The 19,207-nt window shown below is 45.8% G+C and overlaps 2 protein-coding genes across 3 annotated transcripts; one reads left to right on the plus strand and one right to left on the minus strand.

Annotated features, from left to right (window-relative positions):
* Nucleotides 1-2,997: 2,997 nt before the first annotated feature.
* b3gnt7 (UDP-GlcNAc:betaGal beta-1,3-N-acetylglucosaminyltransferase 7) lies at nucleotides 2,998-6,732 on the plus strand. 2 transcript variants are annotated; one of them, XM_079739092.1, is made up of 2 exons: nucleotides 2,998-3,271; nucleotides 4,663-6,732. In XM_079739092.1, the coding sequence occupies exon 2, from the start codon at nucleotides 4,709-4,711 to the stop codon at nucleotides 5,912-5,914; it is 1,206 nt and encodes a 401-aa protein (XP_079595218.1). In that variant the 5' UTR covers nucleotides 2,998-3,271; nucleotides 4,663-4,708; the 3' UTR covers nucleotides 5,915-6,732. The 2 variants fall into 2 exon arrangements, with proteins under 2 accessions (XP_079595218.1, XP_079595217.1); XM_079739091.1 differs by having other exon boundaries at nucleotides 3,000-3,267.
* Nucleotides 6,733-12,217: 5,485 nt separating this feature from the next.
* ncl (nucleolin) lies at nucleotides 12,218-19,207 on the minus strand. The gene is made up of 16 exons (XM_079740301.1): nucleotides 19,101-19,207; nucleotides 18,049-18,144; nucleotides 17,838-17,952; nucleotides 17,634-17,735; nucleotides 17,210-17,317; nucleotides 16,856-16,999; nucleotides 16,593-16,676; nucleotides 16,287-16,410; nucleotides 15,761-15,897; nucleotides 15,448-15,574; nucleotides 15,028-15,167; nucleotides 14,716-14,851; nucleotides 14,043-14,176; nucleotides 13,663-13,789; nucleotides 13,034-13,323; nucleotides 12,218-12,928 (listed from the first exon to the last, which is right to left on the minus strand). The coding sequence occupies exons 1-16, from the start codon at nucleotides 19,119-19,121 to the stop codon at nucleotides 12,855-12,857; spliced, it is 1,959 nt and encodes a 652-aa protein (XP_079596427.1). The 5' UTR covers nucleotides 19,122-19,207; the 3' UTR covers nucleotides 12,218-12,854.

The raw sequence follows: 19,207 nt of genomic DNA on the forward strand, positions 1-19,207 counted from the left end.
CAAATGCTTTTCTTTTGGTTAAAACATTTATTGTCTTTCCTATGCTGCAGTTTTTAAAACATGAGGGTACGTCTTGAAGACCGAAGACCTCAACTTGTCACCAGGATCAGGTGCGGCAGCTCCCAGCTGTGTTTTTCAGTTGACTGCCCGGCGCAACCTAGTGATAAAAGGTCAGGGAAGACATGTTTCCCGCCCTGTGTCCGACAGCCCCCACCCCCCAGCTAGTTCTGTGAAACCGCTCCATCACAGTGACCTGTCCTGTGCAGCTGTCTCCCCCCTCTGCTAACACTGGGGGTTGGGGGTCTACAGAGCCAGACCTTTGTAACCACAAATGTCAATTTTTCTGTTAACCACGAGGTTGGACGTCTTGATGCCCTTACAAGCCCTTTCAAAGTCGACCCCTTTAGTGGCATCACACGTGGGAGTGTCCACCCAGAGGTAGCATGGAAAGATAAGCCTACCGGATGATACAGTCCCCTTAGTAGGATGCTATGTTGATCGCATGGAAATGGAAACAGTTATTGCACTCCCGTGGCCATTAAACCACTATTCTTTAGGGTTTGCCCACTTATTTTTACGACGGCGTCTTCGCTTAATGGCCATGGCCCCTCTCCAAACATATAAAGATGATAGCTCTTTTTGAATTCCACTTTCCCCGTTTTTGACCTTTCTCTAGAAAGCACCCAAAAGCCGCCCGTAAACGACAGCAGGAATGCAGCCTGGTTGACTCTGGTCAGTATTGCCACTACTAGAGACGGGCAGCTATGCGTCGGTGTGGCTGGGCACCGATGATAAGGACGGTTCTAAGGCGTCTCTTAACCGCCTTCGAACCATTAAGAGGAACTAACAGATTAGTCAGCATCTGTCCTTAATCAGTTCAAAAGGCAGCCTCACTCGGTGCCTTTCTCTGTAATCTGTCTATCATACGTTGGTAAGGAAATTACTCAACTACGTTAATGGCATGTTGACAGTTCAGTGTGTACACATCTCTCTCTCTCTCTTTACTCCATCAGACTTCTGTCTCACACCAGCAGAATCCTCCTCACTCAACGACAGCCATGACTGTGTGGAATAGTTGGAGGGGCATGATGGAAAGAGAGGGGGTGACAGGAAGAGAGGGAGAGAGAAAGTGAGAGAGTGAGAGAGTGAGAGAGAGAGAGCGATAGAGAGAGAGCAAGAGAGAGAGAAAGAGAGAGAAAGATATGGCCACAAGGAACATCTTTTCTTCTCTGGCCGTAAATTAGTTCCGAGGCCTGAGAACCTAGCAGTCACACGGAGCCCCAAAGTTTTGACCAAGAATCGGAACCATCCTTGCTTCACATCCACGATGGACAAACACACACATACAGACACACACACACACACACACACACACGCACACACACACACACACACACACAAACACACACATGCACATATATGCACGAATGCACACACACACACACACACACACACACACACACACACACACACACACACACACACACACACACAAACACCGAACCCTTGACAAAGATCACATTGCTTTCCGGGCTAGTAGTTGACTGGAAGTCAAGGTGGAGAGTGTGTGTGTGTGTGTGTGTGTGTGTGTGTGTGTGTAGGGGGGGGGCGTAAGGCAATTCTACCTGTCGCCCCTCAGGTGTGCTACCTTCAACAAAGGATTAGCGAGCGCTCATGTCAGGCCAAAGTTGAGCCCTGGGGTTTTCCGCTTCATATAAGCAATACTACCCACCGCCGCTGCAAACCCCGCCCCCACCTATCACCTCCCGCTCCCCGACAGCAGCCCACCTCCACTTCCTCATTCCATTCGGGATTATGGGAAGGGGAGCTGGGCGCAGGGCTCTGTGCCACGGGGCGCCTGCACACACGGAGCGTCGTGGACGAGAGCCGCCTCACCGGTTAACACACGATGCCCCCACACCAGCCCGTCCCTCTCTCAACAGAGGACTGGCTTCTGTTTCCTGTTTACAAAGGGGGGGGGGGGGGGCGGGGGGGTATTCATTCACGTGGAAATTCAGGTTTTGTTCCCTATGGTTTAATGTGTATTAACGTATTGATTTCCTTAGTTGTGTATCAAACCGCATGCTCAAACTTCTGTGATTGCACTACTCTTGTGACAAAGAGGTCCAGATCAAAGCAGCGCTGGACAGAAGGTATGGCAGTGTGTGCGTGCGCGCGTGTGTGTGTGTGTGTGTTTCGATGTGCGTGCAACATGTGTAGCAAAATAAAAACAACGAGAGCTCCGTTAGAGAGAGTATAAAGACAGAAACGTGTGTAACACGTTTCAGAGACGGGGCCCAACCACAGCGCCGTATCTCCTCAATCTCACCAGCCGCGACTCTTAGTCACAGAGCGACAGGGTAAACACACGCAGAGGAAATACAGCCGCCGGGCAACAGGATACACATGGCCACATGAAGGATGGACCACAGGATCTAGGAAACGCAGAGAGACGCAGAATGGAGAAGGAAGAGGGGGATTCGGGATCACAGCTGTTTGTGGAGAAGGAGAAAAAAATGGTGTTTTGAAGCACAGAGGAACATTTCGTTTGTTGTTTGGTTTGCCCCTGCCTTGAAGAGGCAGCGAACAGCTGTTTTTTCCCCGACCAGGGTTTAAGTGCGGTTGTTGATGGTCTGTAGTGATGGGTAGATTAATTAGCATATAAAGCTGACTACTTCAAACTGACAATTGAGAAGTGGTGGCTTTTTAGTTCTGTCCTTCAGATCTGAATTACAAGTCATTTATTATCCTCATTTGACTCTTTTTATGCCTCTTTTTTTTTATAACAAATTGGCAAATGAAGTTAATAAATATTAAATAACTGTAAATAAGCCTACGACTAAGTGCGCTATTTGAGACAGTCAACCTAAAATAAAAGGAGTTAAACTCGATTTAGACAACGTAAATTGCCCTTAGGATAGAGCGCCGCCGCCAGCCAACGATCCCCGTGCAGATAACGGACTGCTCATTTGCATACGACGCAAGGGGAACGTAACGGGAGGCAGGCTGGCTGCCACCTCAAAAGAGCCTGCGCTCCCCGGCCGGCGGACGGAGGGACGGAGGTCTGCAGAGCAAAGGGTCGCCCCTCTCCGGATCTTCCAAGCTTCAGAGTCACAGCCACTGTTACCGTCGCCGTTTTTATGTTTATTTCGAAAGGAGTGAACTTAAGCATCCTTCATTTATGTGCTTAACAACGGGATCGTTCGTTTTTATCCAACGGCTTGCAGACATTGTGGTTATTAAGTGGTTCAGAAAACGACAGAAGATGTAAGTACGTTTATTTTTTGATAACGTGTTTTTCAGCTCTTACAATGACTTTTTTGTGATTGTTTTTTTATTGAGTTTAGGATAATTAGACTGACGTTACTGGGGAAAGAGTGTTTGACTTTCACTGTGAATTCACTTGGATGGGGATATCCTTCAAACATAACGCATTCGATATTCAAAAAACATCTAAATTATAATTAAACCTTGTTATCGATTCCTATATTTGACGTACAGCTTGATATTATATTGATAAACGAGAGGTATTCATTTTTTAAGCTTTTTCATTTACCCCACTATCAAAGTGTGGGGAATGATCTACATCAAATACACAGTTTATGCCACAAAGTTGGAATTGTACCAACAAATCTGTTGACAACAAGCACATCACCTCATTTCTATTGTGCCTAATAAACATTATGTGCTAAACATATTGTGTAAGAATGGTTGTGGGGATGCATTTTTATTTTAGGCTACTTTTCATTACACAATGTATAAATCAGGCTGACATTGAAGTTATAGCTGCTTTTCTTTCTTTCATTCTTTCTTTTCTTACTTTCTCTCTTTCTTTCAGTCTTTATTTATTTATTTCAGTCTTACTCTTTCTTTCAGTCTCGCACATTCTTTATTTATTTCTCTCTTTCAAGTCTTACTCTTTCTTTTCTTCCTCCTTTTTTTCTTTCTTGCTTTCCGTCTTCTTCTTCTCGTAAATTGTGATATTTACTCAAAGTTTATAGATAAAAAACCACACGTATTCTGCTTAAGGCAATGCAAATATGGAGTTCCAAGGCACATTGTGTGAGGGGGCCCCATAGGCAAGTCATTGCAAGCAGCAGACAATGAGCTCAAAGATTCACTATGAGAACCAAAATAGAGGAACCAACAATTACCTACAGCACAATCAATGAAGAACAAGATATGGTCGTGTCGTGAAAAGAGCTCATTCCTTAACTATTTTGGAACTCAATGTTTGTTTTTTTACTAGCAAAGATAAGCTCACCTTTTCTCAGTGCCATGATTCACTCTTCCTTGACATTCATGGTGCTTGGCCTTTTCAAACTAGCCATGGCCTGAAGCACAGTATGCTAATTTCCTTTCTTCCCATACAAACCTAATCAATAACAATGTTTGGGAAGGCAAAAATTCAATGTAATTCTACTTGGAAAAAAAACATTGTCGTTATTAATTGGTTTAAAAAATAGCAAAAGATGCATGCACATTTATTTTGGATGACTTTCTTTTCCCACTTCTTCATTAGAAAAGCGGACATTATGAAGATAGCCGGACTAGTTACTGGGGGCGCGAGCGTTTGACTTTCACTGTGAATTAACGTAACAGCCTCCGTCCACAACGCGCTCAATGTTCAAGCTCTGCTCTTCTGTGAAACGTTCATTGCAGGAGGATCAAGCGCGACCGCTGGAGGCTGTACAAGGGTGTGAGCGTCATGTTCTTCCTGGCCGTGGTGGCGCTGACCGTGCTCCAGAGGGGCACCATCGGCGGCGGGGAGCCCTTCCAGCTGGAGAGGAGGCAGGCCCGGCCGGACGTCGGCGCCGCCGCTGCGGGCCCGCCGCGGGGCTCCTCCCAGGGCATGAACAGCTTCTGGAAGGCCCACCGGCAGGAGCCGTCGCCCGAGGCCCCGTCCACCCCCTACGGCCCCGAGGAGCCCCTCCTCCCCCAGGTCCAGAGCCCCGCCACCTGGGACGTCACCGCCTCCAACTGCACCCCCAACCACAACATCTCCGGCCGGGACTGGTTTAAGGGCCTGCAGGGGAACTTCCAGGAGTTCCTCACGTACCGCCACTGCCGCTACTTCCCGATGCTCATCAACCACCCGGAGAAGTGCAGCGGGCCCACCCACCTGCTGATGGTGGTGAAGTCGGTGGTCACGCAGCACGACCGCCGCGAGGTGATCCGCAAGACGTGGGGCAGGGAGCGGGCGGTGCAGGGCAAGCGGGTGAAGACCCTGTTCCTCCTGGGGAAGCCCTCCAACGAGGAGGAGCGGGCCAACCACCAGAAGCTGCTGGAGTTCGAGGACTACATCTACGGGGACATCCTCCAGTGGGACTTCCTGGACAGCTTCTTCAACCTGACGCTGAAGGAGACCCACTTCCTCAAGTGGTTCGACACGTACTGCGGCCAGGTGCGCTACATCTTCAAGGGGGACGACGACGTGTTTGTGAGCGTGGACAACATCCTCGAGTACCTGGAGGGCAGCGGCCACGCCAAGGGGCTTCTAGTGGGCGACGTGCTGTTCAAGGCCAAGCCCATCCGGAGGAAGAGCAACAAGTACTACGTCCCCGAGGCGCTGTACAACAAGACCTTCTACCCGCCGTACGCCGGCGGCGGGGGCTTCGTGATGGACGGCCCCCTGGTGAGAAGGCTCCGCTGGGCCTCGGAGACCCTGGAGCTGTTCCCCATCGACGACGTCTTCCTGGGCATGTGCCTGGAGGTGCTGCAGGTGACGCCCGTCAAGCACGACGCCTTCAAGACGTTCGGCCTGGTGAAAAACAAGACCAGCAAGCTGAACAAAGAGCCCTGTTTCTTTAAGGGCATGATCGTGGTGCACAAGCTGCTGCCAGCAGAGCTGCTGCGCATGTGGAATTTGGTCAACAGCGACCTGGTCTGCTCGCGGAAAGTGGGGATCTTATAGCCGGCGGGAAGGGCTCCGAGAGACGGAGCGAGACGAGACTTGAACCGGGAGGAGGAGGTGACGGGGGATGGAGAGAGGATGCAAATGTTGCCCATTTTTGGAGAACATGAAAGTGCATCTTAGTTTTTTTTGATCTAGTGGCATCCACTGCATTCAGAGTAAATAATAATAATGTTAATAATAACAATATGGAGTTTTATAAATATATATTTTTTGTTTTTTTGCATTTCTTTTTGCATTTTCTTGAAGGACTCTGAAAACGTTTTCCTGAGGCAAAACGTCGTACCAGGACCACTCTCTGTGGGTTATTGACAGAAAGCCCTCCTTCTAAGCTGCTCCACAAGATGTTGGGACTTTTGCAGTGCCTTGCACATAGCCTTGAATTCAGACTCGACTCTCTCCGCTGGAGGGAAATGGCCTCGGTTGAAAAGGAACAAAATCACCACCATCTCTCTACCTACCTCGTGTTGCTACCAGTCTTGGTTTTGTACGTGGAGACCATTAACACACTAATCCATTCGGTCAGATACACACACTCTTCCATCACATTCACACTCTGTAATCAAGGTCATAGTGAATTTATTTTTGTTGGTCATCATTGCACTTCTTTTAACCTTAAGAAATATGACTTGATATTGACATTGAGTGACAGATGTTGGATTTATGTTTCAAATGTGTTTGCTGTCCACAGATTTGTATTTTTTTTGCTGGTATACTTGACATGAAACTAGGTAGAGGGTACAATGAAACTGTGAATTAAAAACTACTGCTGGTACTTTTTGGATGACTTGCTAATTTAAACAACCCCTAGTAATGGAACAGGCTGGTTGTGGGGGGGGGGGGGGGGGGGCGTAATATTTAATTTAATGTGGTCAACTGAACTGATGCAGTCTTCAGTGATTAGAGTCAAGCGTTTAGGGGGGTAGACTGAACAATGTAAATACCTTTAAAAGGAAAATCCAACTGTACATAGAATCTTGTTTGTAAATAAACCTTCAAAAATCACACGGCCATTGTTATTTCCTTCCCAGCAGTCACAACCCAGTTCGGTTTTGCTTTATGCTCCAGCCTCCTGATTGGCTGCAGGTATCGATGAACCATCCACACGAGGTCACCAAACAAAGGCGGCCATGACACTGGACCTAAATGTCGATACAAATGTTGAGCATATCGGTTACCCAGTAATGTATAGAATCTATACAGTACTGGGTAACCGATATGATCAACAATCTTCACTATCTATACTATAGATAGTGAAGATTGTCGGAAGGTGTTAATTGTTGCGCACAATATATGATGTAACAACAGTACATCCCTGCGCGACAGAGTATGAGTTCCCACTGTAATGCCTATGCCGGCTGTGAACAATATATTGGCAGCTGTCTAGTTTAAACAATTATTTTAGATATGAAATAATATAATATAATAATAATTATAATAATAATTTGATCAAAAAGATGAAACTTTACTAAATCAAATATTCCACTACTTTCTCTGACAAATCGCAATCCTCCAAAAATTGTTGCCCTTCAAAGTTGTGGAAGTTTTATGAACAGCCATTTGCAAAACAGTATTGTTTATCTATAGACTCAGTGTAAGTGAACAGACACACACACACACACACACACACACACACACACACATACACAAACACACACACACACACAGACACAAACATACACACACACAAAACACAAGGTAATTCAACACAAAACAAATACAGCGCCCTTATTGTGGCGGAATTGTTGTTGTTGTCTAGTGTAGTTTCTTCTGGGATCAGATTAGGAGAGCATCAGTGGGAAAATAAGTACAAAACATAGGCAATATTGACATGCATATACACATATCTATATCCATAGCTATAGATATAGATGAAAGAGTATATCATGTTTTACTTATTTGTATTATTGTATGTAAAGATCAACATGAAGGACAACGTATTCACCGTCAAAGGTAATTATCAATAATGTTATCTAAAGAAGACTGGTTTTTAGAATGCAATGTGTTTTGTTCCACTCAAGCGTTAGGTCATTCTGAAATACTCCCGACAAGTGTAAAATAAAACCCCAGCATTGTACTAGGCAAACCTAGTAAATTTGAATGCACAAAAGAAGTTAACACTAGCTGTAAGTCGGCCTCTCTCATATCAAATTCCACTGTCACCTTCTTTCATGAAATGACCCCTTCTGTCACACTCTATAGAGGCCGGGTACCTGAACTACAATCTGCTTAACCGAAAAACAGGAAACATAGCAAACCCTCACTTTTCTTCTTCTTTCCCTAAAGCTTTGACACAAAACCTTGACCGCCTATAGCCAAAGAACAAGGAACCCAACAGAAACAAACACAAGGTTCACTTTTGTTTCCCACGAGTGTCGACGAAGCAAGCAGAACAAAACACAAAACCTCAACCACTGCAACACACTATTATTAGTCATTATTGGTCCAGGTGTGTGAAAATGTAAGATCTCCCGCATCCACATCCACTCATCGTTCGGCCAGCTCATACAGCTAAACATCTGCTTACCGTTTGGCCATCTGCTGACCGTTCGGCTAGCTTCTAAAGCTCAAAATGGATGGATGACCCGATGGTCACCTCTGTGTGCACGCACAGACCGGCAGCCGCTGGTCTGTCGACAACAGTGTGGTGAGGCCCTTTGGGGTCAAAGGTCTGAGTATTTGTTCTTCCTGTGGGCAACATCAAAAGAAGAGATGCTAATGGTTGGATTGGTTGGGGTCATCCCTATGTTCCCCAGGTCCTATGTTCCCCGGGTGCAAAGGGTTAGGGTCAGGTTTAGGTTTAGGGTTAGGGTTAGGGTTAGGGTGAGGGTTAACCCTAAACCTAACCCTAACCATAACCAATTGGAGGAGAGCCATTCTAACCAATCACAGGCGAATCAGAGGCGAAAAAGGCGGTACTTGCCCCTACCATCATACGAAAAAAAGATTTGCTCACAGGGTCCTATGTTCCCCGGTCACATACAAAGCGGGGATCATAGGACCCGGGGAACATAGGTACGCTCCCGATTGGTTGAGGTTATTTTTTTTCCGTTCTCGTCGTGTGGTGAAAGCGCTCTTATAACTGTCAAGCATAAAATGAGAAAGGAGCGGTTGAACCAAAACGTGTTCTGTAGCCAATGGGTGGGACAGAGAGGATTTATCTGAAAAGCCAGAAATGCACACCCCAATTCCAGCTAAGTCGCATGACGGATCAACAGATCGCAAAATTACTTTTTAATGATAGATTTTCGCGTTTTTTCGGTTTATAATGAAAGATTTTTTCCCTCTGTGAATAGGAACACCAGGTTCATTGAACTGCAGTCTGAGTTCCTCTGGTTTGTTGGCTCCTACAGCACACCACTCTAAATACTGAAACCATGCCCTTGTTTAAAAGACAACAGACTTGAAAGGAGCCCGTGTGACAGATGGGCCTGTTGGGGACAGGCTGTGTTAAGGCGACAGTGAGGTGTCAAATTTGCTCAAGGATTCAGCATTTGTTGACTTGTTCAACAGCCAGGAAATGTGGGAACAATCAGAAGGTCTTTGGTTTCAGACAACGATAATGTGCAGTAGTGCACAAGTATGATTGGGTTGGGTTTAACACTTGCTATACTTGTATTTCATTAATAAAAAAAAAAATGCGCACCAATTAACTAATCCTCAAATCAACTCAGACAAACAGCAGCATGCCTATGATTCTATGAGGTCTCTGAGTTGAGGACAAAAGCTAATTTGCAGGCTGGACAATAGAGTCGTATTCGGTTGAATCCTATTTTCTAACGACATCCTGTGCAACAAATAGACAAAGATCTTTTCCATTTGAAATATGAAGATAACTTCTACTTTAGGTCCAGTTTGCACACAAAAAAAACCAGTTTGCACTGTTTGCTTTGGTAAAGCGCTCAGCCTTACAAATAGGTTGCAGATTAGGATCATATATCTCACTATACTCAGGAGGCGCTTGCTCACCCTCATGAGTTACACATACATGAGTAATATAACACTGATTCCCTAAAGCCGAAGGAGAATTCTAAAGTTATTCTATGTCATATTGTATATTCTTCATGTTCATGTCTTCCCATTCAAAACCCTCCTCCAAGACATTCCTTGAAGGAATCCATCCTCAGTGTTCCTTCTTTAGGTTTCATTGCTCCCAGAGGCTTTAGAGTATAGTGTGTCCTATAATGTCGGCCTGTGAAGCCCTCTGAGACTGAATCCCATTTAGGGCTACGCAAATCAAACTCTGTAGACTTAGTTTCGGGACATTTTGGGGCCTGGCTAAGCCCTGGCAGCAGAGGGACTAAGACTGTTTTGCTTGCCAGTCACTAGAATAAGCTGTCTTTCTCCCTCTTTTCCCTCCCTCTCTCCCGCTCTCAGAAACGTGTGGAAGAAAGGAGCATGTGCATAGTGCTGCTCTGGAGCACCGTGCCAGGGACAAAGCTCCATTGTTGGGTGCTCTTGAAGCGGTATAGTTGGATAGGGCTCTTTTTACACCAGCTAATGACTCGGTATAGTCAGTTGCATTTTCTCAACCGCTCTCCGCAATGTGCCTTTCACACCCCTTTATCTCATCTCGTTCAATCGTTGGAGGAGTTTAACAAATTAAATAGCTTCTCTGATAACCGGACTATGAACAAGGTTGACATGAGTGCCGTCCATGGAAGGTTGAACAATACATTTAGGTTACTTCGTACGGGAGGCATGACACCACAGAATAAACTGCAACGATCTCGGTCCCCGGACTAGGTTGGTGATGGTGGTGGTGGTGGTGGTGGTAGTGGCATTCACCAAGCCATCTGTGGTGGCTCCTGCACAGGCACCTTCTGGGACAAAGCTTCCTGTTCAGGTATCGGGTCTACAAGGGCAGCCCACCCCCGTCCTCCGCTGACATCAAGCTTAATGCAATGATCCAATGATCCAGTTCTACAGCAGAGGAGAACAAACTACAGCGCTGCAGCCTGCAGGGACTGCATTTTGGTCGACTTAATTTTAAAACAATCAAACTCAAGATTTGAATGCGTAGAAATTTACATTTTAATGTGAGGTGTGCAGTAGGACTGAATCATTCGATCCTTTTGTCACAATAATGATTTTGATGCACTATCAGAATAAGTGTTTAAATAAATATGGTAATTGCTTTCCCAATGACTTCAAGCCTACGAGCAATATAAATATCCAATGATGTCTGTACACTCTTGTGGGCCAACAACATATCTATTGATTTGAATTGATAAGGTAACACTAATTACTTCTTTCCAGATATGATTCAGTTACCTCGTAAAATGTACAGTAGCAAGAAGCATACAAGTCCTCAATATAGACATGTTGAAAAATTCCTAACTAAATAAGCTAACACCAATTGTCCTCCTTGATAAAATGAATCACTGACTTCAAAAAAATATCAAGACAACTTCCTAATTTCAATGAATGATGAGATGGATGTAACCAAAAAACAGATCTCTAGGTCTGCAAGGGCAGCCCCAGGTCTGTGAGGGCTCTAGAGGTAAATCGCTTTGGATAAAAGCGTCTGCTAAATGCCCTGAATGTAAATGTAAATGTAGAGGTAAACTGGAACCACTGTTTGGCAATAACGGAAATTATACCAAAGTACCAAAACGGTAATACTAAAGCCTGTATCCTTGACTGCTTGGATATTACGTGATAGATCATGCCATGTTTCTAATACCATCTGAACAGCCTTATACTCATTAGGATTCATAATTCAGTCAACTTGATTAAGCTTTAGGCCTCCTTTACAAGTGTTGCCACTTTGACGTTAAAATATTTCTGAACGAATCCTTACCATTTAATAGCTCCTAAAGTAATAAGTCAAAGTTATTGTTGACCATTTGAGGCTGGGTCTATATCGTAGGATTGGGTAATCTTTACCATTTGTTCTTTACTAAACAGTTTGATTAAAAACTAAATGTTTTAGTAACAATGATCCATAGGACTGGGGCGTTGTAGCCCGTGACGGTAGAATACTACCACCAAGCGGTATATACAACTGAAGCGATGTCAATAGTGCAGTACGCCAACTGCCATCTAGCGGCAACACATCATTTGGCGCTTTCCGATAGTTAAACATCCAGTTACGTGTAGGTGACCCATGCTTTTGATTAATTTCCTCTAACATTTTGCTTTAAGTAAACTACTTAACATTCCACTTGTATTGGACTGTTACCCCCCTGAAGACTAGGGTAGAATTGAGGGTACAAACGCCCAGAAAAATGTTGCAAATAAGCTCAGTATTAAGTTATCAGGTCAGACAATCTGAATTCACAACAATGAGGACTTGAGACATTTAAAAATCACCACTTACAAGGGTTTAATCACGTGAAAACCTTTACATTTTCAGATGGGAAAATTAGTCAATGCACTACAAATATTTTATGTTACATATCTGCGCAATATCATTAACTAGTCCCCAGACTCACATTGACTGCCACCTGAAAATTCATTTAACTCTTCAACAATAACCTATACACCCCATCCATCACAAGTCCCAACTTCTCCATCAGTTACAAAATTCCTTGCACATTACACAGTAAAATTCCTGCAGCTACAGTTTAACTAAATATAACAAAAACGTTGGGGATACAACACGCACAAAAAAGTAAAACAAAATTATACAGTTCATTTAATGTACAAGGTGTATCTGAAAAGGCAGGGAAACTGGCGGACAGCGACTCATCTTACTATTGGGGTAAGAAAAAAAAAAAAAAAAAAAAAAAAAAAGCAGAAAACTCTTTCCAGGGGCTGAAAGAGGCCGATAAATGAGACCTACCCGCCCCTCCCACCATGGAGGGAGGGGCGTGTGGAGGGGGTGGGGGTTGAAATGCCCACCAACAATTAAATATATACCAATGCTTTCTGGAATGTCCAACGGCTCTTAAAAACTGATGAAAACCAGAGTCCATTCAACAAGTAAAATAGACGCTTAGTCATCAAACTTGATCTTCTTTCCCTGGGGCTTGGCGCCGAAACCTCCGCCGCCACCACGACCTCTACCACCTGGGGAGATGGAGATAACGGGCGTCAACTCACAATCTTACACTTCGTCGTTTAAAAACAAAACTTTGTATTCCTGTGAGCCAACGGTTCATGTTCCCAGCTTACCTCCGAATCCACCGCCGCCGCGCCCGCCGAATCCTCGCCCGCCTCTATCTCCGCCCCTTCCACGGCCGCCGCCGCGCCCGCCAAATCCCCCGCGACCACCGAAGCCGCCGCCACGTCCGCCTCCGAAGCCGCCGCCTCCGCGGCCGCCACGCCCACCGCGGAAGCCGCCGCTCTCGCCCTTGGGTCGGGCGTAGTCGAGGGTCACCCTGGTGCCGTCCACCTCTCCCTCTGCCATGGCCTCTTTGGCCGCCTTGGCGTCTTCCTCCGTGTCGAAGTCGACGAATCCGAAGCTAACGGAGCGGAGGAGAAGGCGGATTAGTTTCAGCCGTTGATCTCGAGTTGAACCAATTAAAGCTCTGAATAGCTTTTTTTTTTTTACATTCCGTTATTCAAATAACTACATCAATCATTAAGATCGATTCAAATAATTACGACTAGTAATTTCCATAAAACAGACTTCCTGTGGATTTTGTTTCACATCAGACATTGGTGACTCCCACAAAGGTTTAGGGAGCCACCTGATATAATGCGACTTGATCTACTTCTCTTCCAAAGTCCGACCCGCCATTAGTTGACGAGGGGAGGTTGCGAGAAGATGAGACGGCAGAGAAGAGGCGTCCATGACGTACCATTTAGATGCTCCTGTCTCCCTGTCTGTGACCACCCTGGAGCTCACGGCTCCCTGGAAGGCCTCTCTCAGGGACTCATCCGTGGTGTCCTCAGAAAGACCCTTGACGAACAGGACCTTGGTGGGACCTGGGGTAGAAGAACAGCGTAATAGGTCAAGACATGTGAATGTCGGCCTGGAGCCAAAGGCCTGAACATCCAGTGGTAGTTTTAAAAGCTAGGGGAAGCAGTTCATTTTAGAAGCATCTGAGGTTATTTGTCTAATTGAATTTCAGAAACCAAAGACTGTCAAGTACAAGCTCTTACTCTGGCTGGTACACCAACACTAGCTTTAATCCCATTTTCCTGAGATTTTCCTAAAATCCTAATTTAAGTAATGTACCTGATTTGTTTTGGCCTCCGTCTCTGCTTTGGCAGAACTCCAGTCGGACCGAGCGCCCCTCAATGTCTGTGTTGTTGAACTCCTCCAGGGCTGCCTTTGCATCCTCCATGTTCTCAAAGTCCACAAAGGCGAAGCTGCACAGGGAAAAGAGTCAAATGTATTAGTCAGTCACACTCTAATAAGAGCCTCCGGGAGACATTGCACTAAATCATTCAACGTCAAAATAAAATGATTTACCATTTATTTTTCCTATGTACACTTCTGTTAAACCAAGAGGCAAGCATGCGAGACAACTAGTTTGACTTGCACGCTTTCGAATTAAACTAACTCAGTCCACGCTTCTGCGAGTTCCCCGGCCTTCTGAGAATGTACCAGCGATTGAGGATAGAACCGGCATACGAGACAAGGCCGGCACCGAAGACATAGCATTGGCTTTATTCTACCTCCAAACATACAAACACGAGTACTGAGCAACCACGTGTATGCCAAGAAATGGAGGGAAATACAATAATTCAGTTAACAGCGCCCCCTGCAGGCGGTGCCACCAGCTTGTAATACGGTGCCTCATATGTACTTTGAGGACATTATTTATTTTTCCTATGTTCAGTTCTGTTATGCCAAGAGGCAAGCTTGCAAGACAACTATTTTGACTACGAACAAGAATTCGCCTTACCCCTTGGGTTTGCCGTTGTTCTGGGGAATCCTAATTGATGTGGCCTTCTCGAATGTCGCTTGAAGTGCCTCTTCTGTGGCGTTGAATGAAAGATTGTTGACCATCAGGGTTTTGCATGGTGCGGCTCCTCCAGCTCCTGAGAAAGGGAACAAGCCCATTAGCACCGTGGGGTTAAAGGGTCCGGATCCCACAATTGACCAGCTCAGTCTACCATCTACCCCAAGAGGATCATTTGAGCATCAGAAGTGATGTTAAGAGTCCCGTCTGGTGCCATGGTGAGAGTCACGAGGCCAAACCACTTGAAATGCTTACCTGCGGCTCCCATTTTGCCCCTCTGGCTCTTGTCTCCTACGAAGTCGACTGTGATGGTACGTCCCTGGACCTCTGCCCCCTGGGATACTTCCAGCATCCTATCAGCCTCCGCCTCTGTCTTGAACTCGATGTAAGCGATTCTGTCAACAAAATGATGCCAGGTTAGACATTTGAAAGTCTACATACAATATACTTTCAAATTTATCTAAACTCTAAGCCAAGAATGTACCAGCGATTGAGGATAGAACCGGCATACGAGACAAGGCCGGCACCGAAGACATAGCATTGGCTTTATTCTACCTCCAAACATACATACACGAGTACTGAGCAACAGCATGTATGCCAAGAAATGGAGGGGCAGACATTGGTTCTATTCACCACATGGTCAATAAATAAACAGTCCTTTGAGGACAGACCCACCCTCTGTTTCCACCTGACTGGCCTTCGGGTACTCTGATGTCAACGGCACTCTCGAAGCCCTCCTTCAGGTCATCAGCCGTACAGTGGAAGGGAAGGTTCTTCACGAACAGTGTCCTTGAGTCCCTATCTGAAAGGACAGAACAGCAAGTCAGCAAACCTTTTCTATAACACTAATTCTGGCTTTCTCAAAACATACAAATTTTTCCAAACATACAAACACAAATACGTGTATGCCAAGAAATGGAGGGCACAACAATAATTCAGTTTCAACAGTCCAATATAAACCCAGTAGTGTTGTACAATGAATATTTACCTTTTTTGTCATTGGGGCCTGCTTCTTTGCTGCGGGCTTTGTCGAGCTTGATCTCCTGACCCAGAACTTTCTTGCCGCTCAACTCCATGGCCTTCTGCATGTCCTCCTCAGAGGTGAAGTCCACGTAGCCGAACCTCCTGTTAGAGCAAGAAAACAACCCATCAATACACCGCTTCTGGATACAGATCATGTTTAAGAACGCGTCGGGAAAACACTAGTGCTCCAGCTATACTATGGAAGGCCAGTCTAAGCTCATGTTAAATGACACATACTAGCCACGGTTCTACGAGTTCCCCGGCCTTCTAAGAATGTACCAGCGATTGAGGATAGAACCGGCATACGAGACAAGGCCGGCACCGAAGACATAGCATTGGCTTTATTCTACCTCCAAACATACAAACACGAGTACTGAGCAACCACGTGTATGCCAAGAAATGGAGGGAACAGAAATAATTCGGTTTCAACAGCGCCCCCTGCAGTCAGGGGGCTGTTACACGCCTCCTCCCGCATGCTGACTCATACGTACTTGGAGGCGCCTATCCTGACGTCTGCGACCTCTAGGCTCTTCTTTGAGAAGAATGTCCTCAGGGCATCCTTGAGCTCATCAAACTCCTTCTCCGAATTCAAGTTTCCAACAAATAGGCAGAAGGCTGAAGAGGAAGGAATCGGCAAAAGTCAGCTTGGTTTGCGTGCGGTTGAGGGGTTAAGAGAGCCCCGACAAGACTCAGAACATTTTATAAAAGGTGACATCAAAGATATCAGTATTAAGTCCCTTGTGATCATCACTGGTTGTCAAATGTTGGTAATAAAAAACTGTGGGATTCAGCCTTACGTTCTCCTTCTGTTGCCTTGACCTTCTTGGCAGGTGGCGCTTCCTTTTTGTTGTCTGCCTTTCTTTTGCCAGCTGCTGGCGTTTCTGCAAAACAAAACGTTGATTTAGAGATATTGTCCTGCATAGTCCAGTAGGCATCAAGAGAGTGCATCTAGGCATCAAGTGCCTAGATAACCACTTGTTTATTTCAGCTTCACCCCCACTGATCCTATGAAGAGGGACTAAGCTGCGGTCTATCATTTGAAGCCATGCCACAAACTCACCCTCTTCTTCATCCTCATCGTCGTCGTCATCCTCATCGTCGTCATCATCATCCTCCTCTTCCTCAGACTCTTCCTTGGCCTTCACCATGCCAGCCTTTTTGGCCTTGGCGGGGGCTGGAGCGGTGTCCATCTCCTCCTCGGATTCTGAGGGGGAAATGGTGGCTCATGTTAGTAACCCATTAACCCAGACAGGCAAACATTTACTCTGCCAGCGAGAGAATGTCAGAATACTCAAAGAGGTTGACTTCACAGACAGTCAGAATTAAGTCCCTTTGTTGATCATCACATGCAGGTAACACAGCGGGCAGAGATATTCCTCACTACAAACGTCCTTAAGTGAGAATTAGTACACACCATCCTCCTCATCGTCATCTTCCTCAGACTCCTCGGCAGCGGGGGTGGCCTTGGCGGCTGGCTTCGCTGCGGCCTTCTTTGGTGGTGGGGCCTCTTCCTCGGACTCATCTAGAACGTTGGGTTTTGATGAGTCAACGGGCTCATTGTCATCGTCACAATTTACATGGAGGTCCAGGCTTAGAATGTACCAGCGATTGAGGATAGAACCGGCATACGAGACAAGGCCGGCACCGAAGACATAGCACTGGCTTCATTCTACCTCCAAACATACATACACGAGTACTGAGCAACAGCATGTATGCCAAGAAATGGAGGGGTAACTTAGATCACAATGGTATGCAAGCACCCAACAGACGCATCTTAAAACCGCCCTTTAAGTGCTTTACATCCGGACGATTCAAGGAGATCATGAATGAGTGCTTACCATCTTCCTCGTCATCCTCCTCTGAAGATTCCTCCTTCTTTGCAGGGGCGGCTTTGGCCTTCACAGGGGTCTTCTTGGGTGGGGGGGCCTCCTCTTCTGACTCTAGAGAAGTCAAATTCATTGTTAATGGCCATGCATTGATTAAAACCCACCTCAAAGTCAAAGGGCACTTCACTTTAAAATATGTCAATATTAATTATTTACCAGATTCATCCTCGTCATCATCATCCTCTTCGACTTCTACTTTGGGGGCTGCTTTGCCATTTTTAGCTGGGGTTGCTTTGACTGGCGTTTTCTTCACTGCCTTTGGTGGAGGAGCCTGGGGTAGAAGGGGAAGTGTTAAAAATAAATCTGCTTTGTCATGCCAAACACGGATAAACAAATTTAACCGGAAAACAAAAATCCCACTGCTTACCGCTTCCTCCTCGCTGCTCTCCTCTTCCTCGCTGGACTCTTCCACCTCCTTTGGCGGCGGGGGTGCCTTCTTCTTTGGTGTCGCCTTTTTAGCGGCCTATAGTCAAAGAATATACGAAATTAAGGCTTCGTGAACAAATAAAGAAAGACATGAAAATGAATAAATACATAAGGGGCTTAATGGTCAGTCTTGGCCTGGCCGACATGTAGTTACAGGTGCGCCTCTGACATTCGGCGCACGCGCCAGACCCACGTGGAGCACACGGGGACCCTGAGCTAACTAGCATGTTAGCTCGCCAGGCGTTTTAAAAACACACGAGGGCTGGTACCTTTCAGTGGCATTTATATCTGCACCAACAACCGCCACACCTCTATAATGAATCAAATGCACAAACTCCATCACCAACCATGGCCCACGTTTCATTAGCATGCCAGTTTTAAGATAAATTATTTTTATCCGGAAGGAAAAGGTAGTATCCCGTAGGTACATGATGCTAGTGCTAATAGCAGGCCGTCCAACACGTGTCGTTTATTACAATACAATAACGGTTTTATAACAACGTTGACAAAGGAAGACGACACCAGTCGTATTTGTGTCAAAACATCATAGGCGTGCGGGGGTTAAGGGATTTTAAGCTCAAAACCCCTGCGTCGACGGAACGCAGGTAGGCCATTTTGCGGGGCCGGCGGAGTGGGGCCTGGCGGAGCACGAAGAGGGAAATCAAATCCAACATGGCTGATCGGGCCATGTTAAAGTGCTCACATTCTATGTGCGTTATGGCCTCATTGTCGTTTTCGAGCAGTGGTAAGAGCCTCTTTGGACCACGGTGCATCACTATAACTACACACACGTTGATACAACATTTCTTATTAAACTCACAATAATTACAATAATTACGGCCGAAATATCTATGCCCTAATTTAGATTTTTTAAAACTGTACAACGCATTAACTTAAGGGACAAGGCCGTTGTTTGCAAGCGTAACCAACAGCATGAACCCATTACAAAAAAATTACAATAAATGATAAATAAATAGCTGGAATAAGCCTTACCTTTGCTGCTAACTTCACCATGGTGATCCTTTAGTGATTTACTTGGAGATAGTGACTATACGGGTTGAGATGAATGCACGTGGTACTGCTATCTTCGTTGGGCATTC

Source organism: Pollachius pollachius (genome assembly GCF_949987615.1).
Source record: "Pollachius pollachius genome assembly, chromosome: 7".
Classification (NCBI taxonomy): domain Eukaryota; kingdom Metazoa; phylum Chordata; class Actinopteri; order Gadiformes; family Gadidae; genus Pollachius; species Pollachius pollachius.

What these genes read in the sequence shown, in the direction of transcription:
- b3gnt7 (XM_079739091.1), top strand. Translation starts at nt 3,182, where the DNA reads ATGTGCTTAACAACGGGATCGTTCGTTTTTATCCAACGGCTTGCAGAC. An exon ending in TTCAGAAAACGACAGAAGAT is followed by an intron (nt 3,268 to 4,662) that starts GTAAGTACGTTT and finishes CGTTCATTGCAG; the next exon opens with GAGGATCAAGCGCGACCGCT.
- ncl (XM_079740301.1), bottom strand. Translation starts at nt 19,121, where the DNA reads ATGGTGAAGTTAGCAGCAAAG. An exon ending in CAAGGCAACAGAAGGAGAAC is followed by an intron (nt 16,411 to 16,592) that starts GTAAGGCTGAAT and finishes CTTCCTCTTCAG; the next exon opens with CCTTCTGCCTATTTGTTGGA. An exon ending in CGGCGGCGGTGGATTCGGAG is followed by an intron (nt 12,929 to 13,033) that starts GTAAGCTGGGAA and finishes CCATCTCCCCAG; the next exon opens with GTGGTAGAGGTCGTGGTGGC.